The sequence below is a fragment of the Eubalaena glacialis genome, chromosome 14 (assembly GCF_028564815.1).
Source record: "Eubalaena glacialis isolate mEubGla1 chromosome 14, mEubGla1.1.hap2.+ XY, whole genome shotgun sequence".
NCBI classification, from domain to species: domain Eukaryota; kingdom Metazoa; phylum Chordata; class Mammalia; order Artiodactyla; family Balaenidae; genus Eubalaena; species Eubalaena glacialis.
The window spans coordinates 18,759,125-18,772,062 of record NC_083729.1 but is presented as its reverse complement, the minus strand read 5'-3'; the positions used below and the strand labels follow the sequence as shown (position 1 = coordinate 18,772,062).

General features: G+C 36.6%; 2 protein-coding genes across 2 annotated transcripts in view; both read left to right on the top strand.

Annotated features, from left to right (window-relative positions):
- ATAD2B (ATPase family AAA domain containing 2B) overlaps positions 1 to 12,938 on the top strand; it is a 167,568-nt gene that overhangs the window by 59,546 nt on the left and 95,084 nt on the right. The window contains exon 13 of the mRNA XM_061168830.1: positions 6,651 to 6,739. Coding sequence (XP_061024813.1) covers positions 6,651 to 6,739 — 89 coding nt within the window. The remainder of the gene's footprint in view (positions 1 to 6,650; positions 6,740 to 12,938) is intronic.
- LOC133105236 (28 kDa heat- and acid-stable phosphoprotein-like) lies at positions 11,716 to 12,453 on the top strand. The gene has a single exon (XM_061211217.1). The coding sequence runs from the start codon at positions 11,764 to 11,766 to the stop codon at positions 12,283 to 12,285; it is 522 nt and encodes a 173-aa protein (XP_061067200.1). The 5' UTR covers positions 11,716 to 11,763; the 3' UTR covers positions 12,286 to 12,453.

The following is a 12,938-nucleotide window of genomic DNA, read 5'->3' as shown; positions in this document are numbered from 1 at the left end:
GTTTGCTTTCTTTTTAAAAAAACTGCTCATAGTCATTTTTGTCTTTTTAAATGTAAAGAGTCTACATTCCTAAATTAAGTATATGATCTATTCACTAAATGAGATGAAAGAGGTACAGTCGACCTTCCATATCTGCTGGTTCCACATCCACAGATTCAGGCAACAATTTCGTCTCCGGTTGGTTGAATCCACAAGTGTGGAATCCATGGGTGTGTAGGGCTGACTGTGCTATGCTATTTCATATAGGGGACTTGAGCATCCTCGTATTTTGGTATCTGCGGGGAGTCGTGGAACCAGTCTCCCATGGATACTGAGGGATGACTGTACAATATATTGGCTAAGAGTTAGGCCTTTGGTGTCAGAAAAGTGTTAGTTTATATCTAGCTTTACTATTAAGTATGTAACTTTAAGTAAATGAAAGCATCTGATCCTTATTTGCCTCCTCTATAAAATGGGGGAAATAATACCTATCTAACTGGACTAATGTGAGTTTTCACCGAAAGGAAGTGTATACAGTTGACCCTTGAACAATACAGGGGTTAGGGGCACCAATCGCTGTGCATTTGAAAATCTGTGTATAACTTTTGACTCCCCGCAAACTTAACTACTAATAGCCTACTGTTGATAGGAAGCCTTACCAATAATATAAACAGCACGTATGTTTTGTATTATGTATTATATACTGTATTCTTACAATAAAGTAAGTTAGAGAGAAGAAAATGTTATTAAGAAAATCATAAAAGATTTACAGTACTGTACTATATTTATCACAACTGAAATTTTACGTTGCCTGAATACAAGATGAATTCTCTCTCTCAACCTACATCAGTATTGTCTTATATGATACAAAACACTGTAGATGTTATACATATTACTAACACTAGACATCAAGAATGAAAAAATAATATGAAAAAGAAATTCATATTTATTACAGGTATAATGATTCATGCATTGATAACAAAGAAGCAGCAGTATGATTGTTTCATGGTAGCCTAGCCTATACACTAGTGAATGAATTGTTATAGAATTTTTATGGCATACACAAATTATAGTCATATTCATAATACAGTAATGGAAACGTTATATTAGGAAAAAAACTCTTACCTGTGATGATTGGCTGATATGCAGCTTCTCCAATTACAAGAGAAGGGCATGCTGTATAGTAATATAGTTCTCTGAAAGCAAAGGTATAAAACTGTAAGAAAATGAACACATTATTAACTTTTTATTAAATATCACTCACCTTATACCTATGTAAGGATATGCTGGCCATTTCAGTACAAGTCTTGCACATGATAGTCTATACAGTGAATACTTTAAGTGGTAATTATGACAAAAATGTCTCATACAGTTCTTGCTGTACAGTTATTAGACTTTCACATGAAGACACTGGCACACATACATAATAGAAAGTTTATTAACTGTACAGAATGATGATTGTTTACTATTCATTAAATGGAAGTGGATTATCATAAAGGTCTTCATCTTTGTCATTTTCATGTTGAGCAGGCTGAGGCGGAGGAGGAAGAGGAGGGGTTGGACTTGCTGTCTCAGGGGTGGCAGAGGTGCAAGAGGTGGAGGAGATGCAAGGGGCGGCAGGAGAGACAGGCACACTTGGTGTAACTTTATGAAAATACATCATAATTTCTGCTTGACTTTTTTGCTTTTTCATTTCTCTAAAAATGTTTCTGTATGGTACCAATCCTTCTTCCACTGTTTGCTCTAGTCTCAGTACCCATTATCATAGACGGGTCCATGTGGTAAAAGCAGTCAAAAGCAGTTTTGAGTAATCGGAACCTTTCTGCCAGATTGTCTAAGGTCAATTTGTTTTCTGGCACTGCTTCTTCTACATCTTCTTTCTCATTGCCTGGCACTAGTTCGGAAGCACTCATATCCATCTTCTGGATATTTCGTCTTCTGTCAATGCCTCCGGTGTTATGTCTGTTAGCTCTTGAGTTTCTCCAAGATTCATATCTTGAGGCCCTTCATGCCCCACCTTTTTTTTGCCATATCTACAATCTCTTTTGTGATTTACTTAATTGGCTCTGTCATAAATCCTGTGAAGTCACCCGCAGCATCTGGACACAGTTTTCTCCAGCAGGAATTTATTGTTTTGGGCTTGGTGGCTTTCATGACTTTTTCTAACAATAATGGAGAGAAATGGTGTAACCCTTCCAGACATTCATGATGTTCTCTCTATTGGGGCTCCCTTCCATAGTGTTGACAATCCTTTCCATAGTGTCCTGTCTGTAATGAGGCTTAAAAGTCCTTACGAACCCCTGATCTAGAGGCTGAATTAGAGTTGTTATGTTTGGGGACAAGTAGACCACTTCGACACCTTTGGTATTGAACTCATCGAGTTCTGGGTGGCCAGGGGCATTGTCCAATATCAAAAGAACTTTAAAAGTGGGTCTTTTACTGGAATGATGCTTCCTCACTTCAGGGATGAAGCATAGATGGAACCAGTCCAGAAAAAGAGTTCTCATTGTCCAGGCTTGGTTGTACAACCAAAAGATTGGCAGCTGGTGTTTATCTTTTCCCTTCAAGACTCGGGGGTTAGCAGCTTTATAGATAAAGGCAGTCCTGATCGTAAACCCGACTGCATTTGCCCAAAACAGTAGAGTTAACCTATCCCTTCCAGCCTTAAATCCTGGTGCTCATTTCTCTTCTTTACTAATAAATGTGAATAGGGCACTATTGTCTGCATTAAAAACCTGTTCAGGCAGATAGATACCCTTTCTCATCAATGGTTTTCTTAATTGTGTCTGGGAACTTGTTTGCTGCCTCTTGGTCAGCAGATGGTGCTTCTGTTACCTTGACCTTTTTTTTTTTTTTAATTTTTAAAAAAATGTTTATTTTTTTCGAAGAAAAATAGCAATAGCCAATTGGAAACCTACTTATTCTTCAACTCCAATTTTGTTTTCTTTAAATTTAGAAGTGACTTACTGATTTACTATTTTAAACAAACCCCAGTACTTCCCTGGTGGTCCAGTGGTAAAGAATCCGCCTTACAGTTCAGGGGACACGGGTTTGATCCCTGGTCAGGGAATTAAGATCCCACATGTCGTGGGCCACTAAGCCCCTGCCAGAGCTCGTGTGCCTCAGCTAGAGAGCCTGCCTGCCGCAAACTACAGAACCCATGCGCTCTGGAACCCGCGCGCCACAACTACAGAGCCCATGAGCCCTGGAGCCTATGCGCCACAGCTAGAGAGAGAAAAACCCGCATGCTGCAACTAGAGAGAAGTCTGTGCGCTGCAACGAAGAGCCCCCATGCCGCAACAAAAGGTCCCTCATGCCTCAACGAAGATCCCGCGTGCCGCAACTAAGACCCGACGCCGCCAAAAATAAAATAAATAAATAATAAATAAATGTTTAAAAACAAACCCTCCCTTTTCCCTGTAAATGTTTACCATCTACTTATGCTGAATCCTTCCAAGGAGATTGCTCCAGCGTATATCTCCAGGTCCTCGCTTTGCTCCTTTTACCAAAAAATGCAAAACACAGTTCCATCATGCATCTGAAGGGCTCCAATCGTCAAAAATAGGAAAAAAAAAAACAACTTTGGAATAGCCAGTTAACTTGAATAAAAAAAATCCACACGAATGCCTTTTGTTTGGGGCAGGAATTCACTCCTATGTTCCTGGTAATATGATCCAGCTCCATAAATCCTTGTAATTCATCCTCCCTATCCTATGCACATACCTCTATCTAAAATTATTTGCTGGCATTAATTTCTACAGGTTTAGATTTTTCATCTTCCTTTTGCTTTAAGTTTTCATAGAATGACCTTGCTTTTTCTTGAGTTATATTAGAGTCTACAGGAATGCTTTTCTTATATCCTGCATCCACATAAAAGCTGCATTTTCAATATGAGATAAAAAGGTATTTTGCAAGAAGTTCAAGGTTTCACACCTGTTGGTGTAGCTGCAACAAGAGCTTCAGGGATTTCCTTTTCTTCTTCTTTTTTTAAAAATACCCCTTACGCTGGATTCATTTATCTTGAAATGGCCGCAACTGCAGCTGCAAACCTAAATCTACAGTACATATCAAGCAATTCAACTTTTTCTTGTAATGTCATGCCTTTTCTTTGCTTCTTGGGGGCACTTCCAGCATCAGTAGTGGCACTTTGTTTAGGTCCCATGGTGTTATTTAAAGTTTACCATATTGCAGTAAACACAAAGAAAAATTTGCAACATCACTTTAAGTAAAGAGAGATCACTTTTTACTGTGATATGTAATTTACTGGAGAGAGGAACTGCTCACGAGGAGAAGATTAGCATCACACGGCATTTTAAGCAGATACTCGCAACACTTGAGTTCAGCGCAATAGCAACAGGAGGTGGCTATGAAATTATTACAGTAGTACAGTATGTACCACAGTTAATTTTATGCAGTTATGATTTAATAATGCATCTTTGTTTACATTTCTCTCGACTGTAAATGGAGCAGGTACAGTGTTTATTCGTGTAAGTTTTGATAAATTTTAACTTTTTATAATAGATTTGTGTATATTTTATGGTAGTAAATGATAAAATAGACTAGTATCTATGTATATTTTATATACTCATGATATACTTTGTTCTTAATTTCATCACTATTTCTAGGCTACCCAGTTCATCTGTGAGTTTTTTCAAATTGTCATAAATCTCCCCCAAAATATTTTCAATATATTTATTGAAAAAAATCCATGTATACAAAGGTCAACTCTAAAGTGCTTATCACAATAACTGGTGTTAAATACACTGTACTTCCTTTTTGCAATTGTGTGAGGCCATAGTTCTAAAAAAGAGCTGTGTTTCATATATGTAAAAGTAATGATTAAATCTTTACTCTTCTTCTCTTGTTATGTAATTCTAGCCTCATAAAGTTTTTTTTCCAAAAAAACCAAAGTTTTGTGGTTGAATTGTCTTTCATTTAAAGTTATTAGAGGGACTTCCCTGGTGGCGCAGTGGCTAAGAATCCATCTGCCAATGCAGGGGACATGGGTTCGAGCCGTGGTCCAGGAAGATCCCACATGCCGCGGAGCAACTGAGCCCGTGCACCACACCTACTGAGCCTGTGCTCTAGAGCCCGTGAGCCACAACTACTGAGCCCGTGTGCCACAACTACTGAAGCCTGCTTGCCTAGAGCCCATGCTCTGTCCACAACAAAAGAAGCCACTGCAATGAGAAGCCCGTGCACCACAATGAAGAATAGCCCCTGCTCGCCACAACTAGAGAAAGCCCATGCGCAGCAACAAAGACCCAATGCAGCCAAAAATAAATAAATAAATAAATTAATTAAAAAAAATAAAATTATTAGAGAACACTGGAAGTTTAATGAATATCGTTATCAGTAAGGGAGAAATGAAAAATTTGTATCCATTCTTTAATAAGCTGACCTTCCTGTGAACTAAGAATGTGCTTTAAGTAATTTTGAAATGAAAATAAACTATATTAATTTGAGTAAATTATATAACAGTTTTCATTTGTAATCTAATATTTATTTACCTTAAATCAAGTTCCTACATAGATCTGAGATTTAGTGAGAAAAATGACACTGTGAAAGTACCAGAAGAAAACTCAGGAGAATTTTGTTTCTAATCTCAGAGTAGGGAAAGTCTAACTATGGAAGAAAAGAATCCACTATATAAAATCTTTTTTTACATTCTGCATGGCAACAGAATATGGGAAGCAAAACCAAAAAATGATACCCTTTGTAGAAAAATATTTTCATTTCCCTTCATAGAGAGAGTCTAATTTTTAAGTAAATATAGCTCCTAGAAATCAGTAAGCAGAAGACCAATGATCCAATAGAAAAATTGGCAAAGGATATGAACAGAACTTGTGTAGAAAAAGCAATATTAATGGCTCTTTTAAGATATGAAAAATGCTCATCTTCCTTGATAATAGAAATAAAAATTAGAATGAAAATGAGGTAACATCCTTTATCTTAAAAAGTTAGTCAAGAACAAGAAGTTTGATAATAAATTGTTGGTGAGCAGTCTTAAATATTTCTGGTGAGAAGGGTAAATTGATACATCAATGGAAGGTAATTTGCAAGTATCTAAATTAGGAATGACACATGCCTTTTGAACCATTAGTTCCACTTTTATAATTTTTTATATTGATATGTTTATACCCATGTGAAATGTTAAATGTACACAGATGTTTGTTCAAGCATTATTGATAATAGGAAAAGATTGAAAACAGCTTAAATGTCCATGAGTAGGGGACTTGTTTAATTACGGCACATCCATACAGTGGGGCATTTTGTAGCTGTTAAAAAAGGATGCAGCAGATCTTTATGTACTTACATGTAAGCTAATTAAAATATATCAATAACATAAAATAGGCTGTGTTATACAATAAAAGCAATATGTATAGTGTGTTTAAATGTGTTTAAAAAATTGTGTGTTTAAAAATACATGTTTGTGTTATGTGTATAAATGACATGTATGGAAGAATAAACTGAAAACAGTAGTTGTCTACTGGGTGGAGACCTTGTGGTTAGAGTCTGGGGTGATAAGGAGCTTTCCTTTTTCTTGTATAATCTTTCTTACCTGCTGCATGTTGTACCATTTGCTTATATTACCTATTAAGAAAATACAGTAATTAAATTAAAAATGAAAACTAATACAATAAATAATGTTTGTTTTCTTTTTATACTAGGCATATTTGATGAGACCTTCTATAATATTTTTTGACGAAATAGATGGATTAGCTCCAGTTCGCTCTAGCAGGCAAGATCAGATCCACAGGTAATTTTTCCTAATCTGATTATGTTGAATTCTTTTCATTTGTTGACATCGTATTTAGATTTAGCCCTTGGATAAGTGCTATGAGGCTTATAAGGTGTGACCTCTGTCCTTGGGGAAGACTTCTTTCATTAGCACAGGGGTCAGCAGACCACGACCCATGAGCCAAATCTTCTCCCTGTTTTTGTAAATGAAGTTTTATTGGAACACAGCCATATTCATTGCTTTTTGCGTTATATGTATCTCCTTTTGCACTACAAGAGCAGAGCTGAGCGAGGGGTTGTGAGAGAAAGATCATATGACTTGCAAAGCCTTAACACATTTGCTTTCTGACCCTTTACAGAAAAAGATGCCTAATCCTGATTTAGCATAATGTTTTTGAAATTTATCCATGTCACATACACTAATATTTTGTTCCTTTTAATTTCTGAGTAGTAGTCCTTGGGCAACATGTGTGTCTCTGTGTGTATGTGTATGTCTGTATGTGTACCACAATTTGTTTAATTCATCTGATAGAGATTTGGTTTGCTTCTATTTTTGGCCATTATGATAATGCTGCTGTGAACATTTGCATACACATTTTCATGGGACCATATGTTTTCATTTCTGTTGGGTAAATACCTTAGAGAGAAATGGCTGAATCCTATGGAAAATGTTTGTTTAAATTGATACTACTTTCCAAAGTGGTTTACCATTTTATGTTTTTAACTGTAATGTATGAGGATTTGGGATGCTTCTCATTCTTACCAGCATTTCGTATTTTTACTCTCTTTAACTGTTGCTATTCTAATGAGTGTGTAGTAGTGGATTAATTTTCATTTTTCTGATGACTAATAATATTGAGCATCTTTGCATGCACATATTGCTCATTTACATATTTTCTTTTGTGGAATGTCTGTTATAATATTTTACCCTTTAAAAAAAAAGAAATCATATTGTATGTCTCATTGTAGTGTAAGATTTTTTTTATGTGCTCTTAAAACAAGCCCTTTGTCAGATCTATGTTTTGAAAAGTTTTCTACTAGTCTGGCTTGCCTTTTTCTTAAATATGACTTTTTGAAAATCAAAAGGTTTTAGTCTTGATGAAGCCCATTATGTAAATTTTTTTGGTATATATTTTTGTGTCTTGAGAATAATTGCCTAAACCAATTTGTCAACAATTCTATATTTTCTTCTAAAATATTAGTAGTTTTAGCCCTTAAATTTTGGTCAATGATTCGTTTTAAAGTTAACATTCATATGTCAGTATAAGGTAAGGGTTTGAGTTAATTTTTATAGCTAGTACAAGGTATGGACTGAAGTTTACTTTTTCCATATTTTTTTTCCAGTTGTTCCAGGACCATTTATTGAAAAGGTTACCTTGTCTCCATTGAATTACTTGGCATCTTTGTCAGAAATTGACCATCAAGTTGTCTATTCCTAGATTTGTTAGTTGGTTCCATTGATCTTTAGGTTTATCCTTGTATCACTGACTTGATTACTTGGTAGATTTCTATTGAGTTTTATTAGTATAAGCCCCCAACCTTGTTCTTTGTAATTTTTTTTTTCAATGAGTCATCAGAATTTATTTATGTGTTCATTAAATTTCAGGTATAATTGTAAGCAATTGTTAGCAAGCAGATAAAAAATTAACTTGCTATGTTGGTTTTAGAAATATTTTCTCATTATTAAGTTAAATCACCTCATAAGTTGAACATTTTAAAAAATAAGCAAAGTAAGACAATATGGAAAATTTAAGTAAAATTAGCACACAGAAATAATCACTCTTAACATTGTGTTACATTACTCTTTAATCAAAATTAGATCAAACTGTAAATTCTGCTTTGTAACATACTGTATTTGTAATAATTATTGTAAACAATTGTCATGTTATTAAACATTAATCTACAATAAATTGATTGACTATATTCTATGCCATTTTATGGAAGAATAAACCTTTAAATAATATTCTAATGTTAGATATGTAGATTGTTTCTATTTTTCAGTCTTTAGGCTTTGCTGCAATGAATAGCCTTATATCTACATTCCTGCTCGTATTCATGATTTTTTTTTGTTTTTTTCTGACAAATTTTTAAAATAATTTTTATATTTTTTATTGAAGTATAGTTGATTTACAATGTTGTGTTAGTTTCTGGTATATAGCATAGTGATTCAGTTATACATATATATATTCTTTTTCATATTCTTTTCCATTATAGTTTATTATAAGATATTGACTCTAGTTCCCTGTGCTATGCAGTAGGACCTTGTTGTTTATCTGTTTTATATATAGTAGTTTGTATCTGCTAATCCCAAACTCCTTTTTTTTTTTTTTAACATCTTTATTGGAGTATAATTGCTTTACAATGTTGTTGGTTCCGTTGATCTTTAGGTTTATCATTATATCATTGACTTAATTACTTGAGAGATTTATAGAGTCTTATTAGTATAAGTCCCCAACCTTGTTCTTTGTAATTTTAAAAAAAATCTTTTTTAAAGGGCAGTTTTAGGTTTACGGCATAATTGAGAGGAAGGTACAGAGATTATTCCATTTACTCTGTGCCGGCACTGATGCACAGCCTCCCTCATTATCAACATCTTTCATCAGAGAGGGTACATTTGTTACAACTGAGGAACCTACATTGACACATGATAATCACACAAAGTCTGTAGTCACTCTGGGTGTTTTGCATTTTATGAGTTTGGACAAATGTATAATAACGTGCATATGTCATTATAGTATCATACAGAGTATTTTCATTGTCCTAAAAATCCTCTGTGCTCTACCAACTCATCCCTCCTTTCCCTCCCCACCCCACCCCCTCAGTCCCTGGCACTAATGATTTTTTTTACTATCTACCCTTGCCCTTTCCATAATGCTATGTAGTTGTAATCATCCAGCGTGTAATCTTTCAGGTTAGCTTCTTTCATTTAGCAGTATGCATTTAGCAATATGCATTATGACTTTTCATAGCTTTTTGTTTGTTTGTTTGTTTTTTGTTTGCTTTAGGTTTAGTTTTCTCTTTTTCTAGATTATTCAGATGGAATTTTAGACTTTGAAACTTTTTTTCTTTTCTAATATAGGCATTGAAAGCTATAAATTTCTTTTTAAGCACTGCTTTAGCTGCATCCCAGTTTTTGACCTCTTATATAATCAGTGTCCTATAGTTCAAAATAATTTCCAATTCCTCTTGTCATTTCTTCTTTGACACAATGAATATTTAGAAGTGTGTTGTTTAGTTTACAAGTTGTGTTTTTTATCTTATTGTTTCTAATTTAATTTTTTAATTGAGGTATAATTAACATAAAACACTGTATTAGTTTCTCTAATTTAATTTTATTGTGGTCAGAAACGATAACTCTTAAAGTCATTTTAAATTCACTGCAGTTTTCTTTATGTCCCAGGTATTGTCTGTCTTGTGAATTTGTATTCTGCTGTTTGTGGTATAATATTCTCTATATATATCAAGTAAGACAGGGTTATAATAATGTTATGCAGGATCTTTTGTGTTTTTACTGATTTTTTTTGTCTAGTTATTTTATGAACATTAGAGAGATGTGGTAAAATGTCCAACTATGATTGTAGAATTGTCTCTTTAATTCTGCCAGTTTTTGTTTCATTTATTTTGAAGTTTTGTTTTGGGTGCAAACACATTTATTATTCTGGATGTCTTTATTTTGAAGTTGCCTTCTTATTATGAAATGCCCCTCTTTATCTTTGTTAATACTTTTTGTTTTGAAATCTATTTTCATTAGAATCTAATGAAATGATTATCTAATGATTAGATAATGATTAAGCTAATCTAGACTTCTGATGTTTTTTGCTTGGTACATTTTTTTTCCATTAACTTACTACCTACCTTTCAGTGTCTTAATATTTAGAGTATTACTTTTGTGGATAATATATAGTTGGGTCTTGTTTTCCTAACTGGACAATCTCTTCATTTTAATTTGAAAGTTTAATCCATTAATGTTTATGTAATCATTGACACAAATGATTTGGGGAATACCATTTCATGTTTGTTTTCTGTTTATGTGTGTTTTCTGTTTATGTTTTTCATTTCTTGCTTTTCTAAAGAGAATATTTGGAGATATTTTAGAATCTCCTTTTTATTTTACTACTGATTTTTTTAAAAAATTTTAATTAATTAATTTTTATTTTTGGCTGCGTTGGGTCTTCGTTGCTGCACTCAGGCTTTCTCTAGTTGTGGCGAGCGAGGGCTACTCTTCGTTGCGGTGCACGGGCTTCTTGTTGCGGTGGCTTCTCTCGTTGTGGAGCACGGGCTCTAGGCGTGCGGGCTTCAGTAGTTGTGGCTTGTGGGGTCTAGAGCGCAGGCTCAGCAGTTGTGGTGCATGGGCTTAGCTGCTCCATGGCATGTGGGATCTTCCCAGACCAGGGATCGGACCTGTGTCCCCTGCATTGGCAGGCAGATTCTTACCCACTGCACCACCAGGGAAGCCCTACTACTGATTTTTTTAAAGCTCTTTTATTGAGGTATAATTGATACAGAATACTATATATACTCATTGATATACTTAAAGAGTACACTTGGTAATTTTAACATATGTATTTACTTGTGAAACTGTAACTATCAATATATATAAGGATACATATAAGAAAGGTTCCAAATGGTGGGAAAAAGGGATGCAAAAGCTTAGTCACAGATATTCACAGCAGTGTTATTCATAATAGCCATAACATGGAAATAACCCAAATGTCCATTAGCTGATGAATGGTTAAATAAAATGTGGTATATCTACGTGGTAGAATATCATTCAGCCTCAAAAAGGAATAAAATTCTGACACATGCTACATGTGTTTATCTTATACATGTAACATTGGTGAACCTCACATACTTTATGCTAGTTGAAACAAAGCCAGACACAAAAGATAACATATTGTACTGTTTCATTTATGTAAAATGTCCAAAATAGTCAAATTCATAAAATGGTATAAAAGTGTATCAAGTAAATACTAACAGAAAGCGGAGGTATTTCCGGTTCCGGTGTCAGTTTGAGGCGCCGCCGCCGCAGCCGCCGGAGCCGCGATGCCTAAAGGAGGGAGAAAGGGAGGCCACAAAGGCCGGGCTAGGCAGTACACGAGCCCCGAGGAGATTGGCGCACAGCTCCAGGCTGAAAAGCAGAAGGCCAGGGAAGAAGAGGAACAAGGAGAAGAAGGTGGAGATGGGGCTGCAGGTGACCCCAAAAAGGAGAAAAAGTCCCTAGACTCAGATGAGAGCGAGGATGAAGAAGATGATTACCAGCAAAAGCGCAAAGGTGTAGAAGGGCTCATCGACATTGAGAACCCCAACCGGGTGGCACAGACAACCAAAAAGGTCACACAGCTGGACCTGGACGGGCCCAAGGAACTTTCAAGGAGAGAAAGAGAAGAAATTGAGAAGCAGAAAGCAAAAGAGCGTTACATGAAAATGCATTTAGCGGGGAAGACGGAGCAAGCCAAGGCCGACCTTGCCCGGCTGGCGATCATCCGGAAACAGCGGGAGGAGGCTGCCAGGAAGAAAGAAGAAGAGAGGAAAGCAAAAGATGATGAAGCTTTGCCACGAAAATGAATGCAGTCGCTCTCCCTGAATAAGTAGCACGGCCTGTGGGAGGAGATAGCAGGGAACTGGGCCGTGCTGCCAGAACCCCTGCCGTGTCTCACCCACCCGTTGCCCCGGCGCCACTGCAGCAGCCCCTCGCGGCGAGGAGCCCCCCACGGCTCCTCTTCATCTTGGCACAGAAATCGTTTGGGGGGATGGTGGGTGGCGGGAGGGGGCAGCTGCTGTCTTTGAGACAGAAAGATGCAGGACAGCATTTCATATGTAACCATTTGAATGTTTTGGCTGTTCTTAGAATTCAGAACCCTTGTTGGGGGGTGCCTGGGAGGTGGGGTAAGAAGAGCTTCCATTTGTCTGGTAGATTGCGGGGCAGGGGGCGGTTGAGCCGCAGTAGCTGCTGACAAGTTTGGAATGGACGGCCCCCTGTCTGTGTTGCCCGGGTGCCCGATCAGGGGGGCTGTCGCCTGGGAGCCAGGGCCCTGGGTCTCTGAGGGTCATGGCTCATCCCCGGCCAGTCCCCTCTGACTGAGGCTTCCCCCCTGACCTTCCCACCCTACTCGCTACCCCCAACTCTGGCCAGGCCCCGGGCCCATTCTTAACCCTGCCCATGGATCATTTCAAGAAACCTGTTTACTGTGTAGCACCCAGGCAAAACATGCTCCACA

Excerpts from the sequence above, each read along its gene's own strand:
- LOC133105236 (XM_061211217.1), top strand. The coding sequence starts at position 11,764 with ATGCCTAAAGGAGGGAGAAAGGGAGGCCACAAAGGCCGGGCTAGGCAG.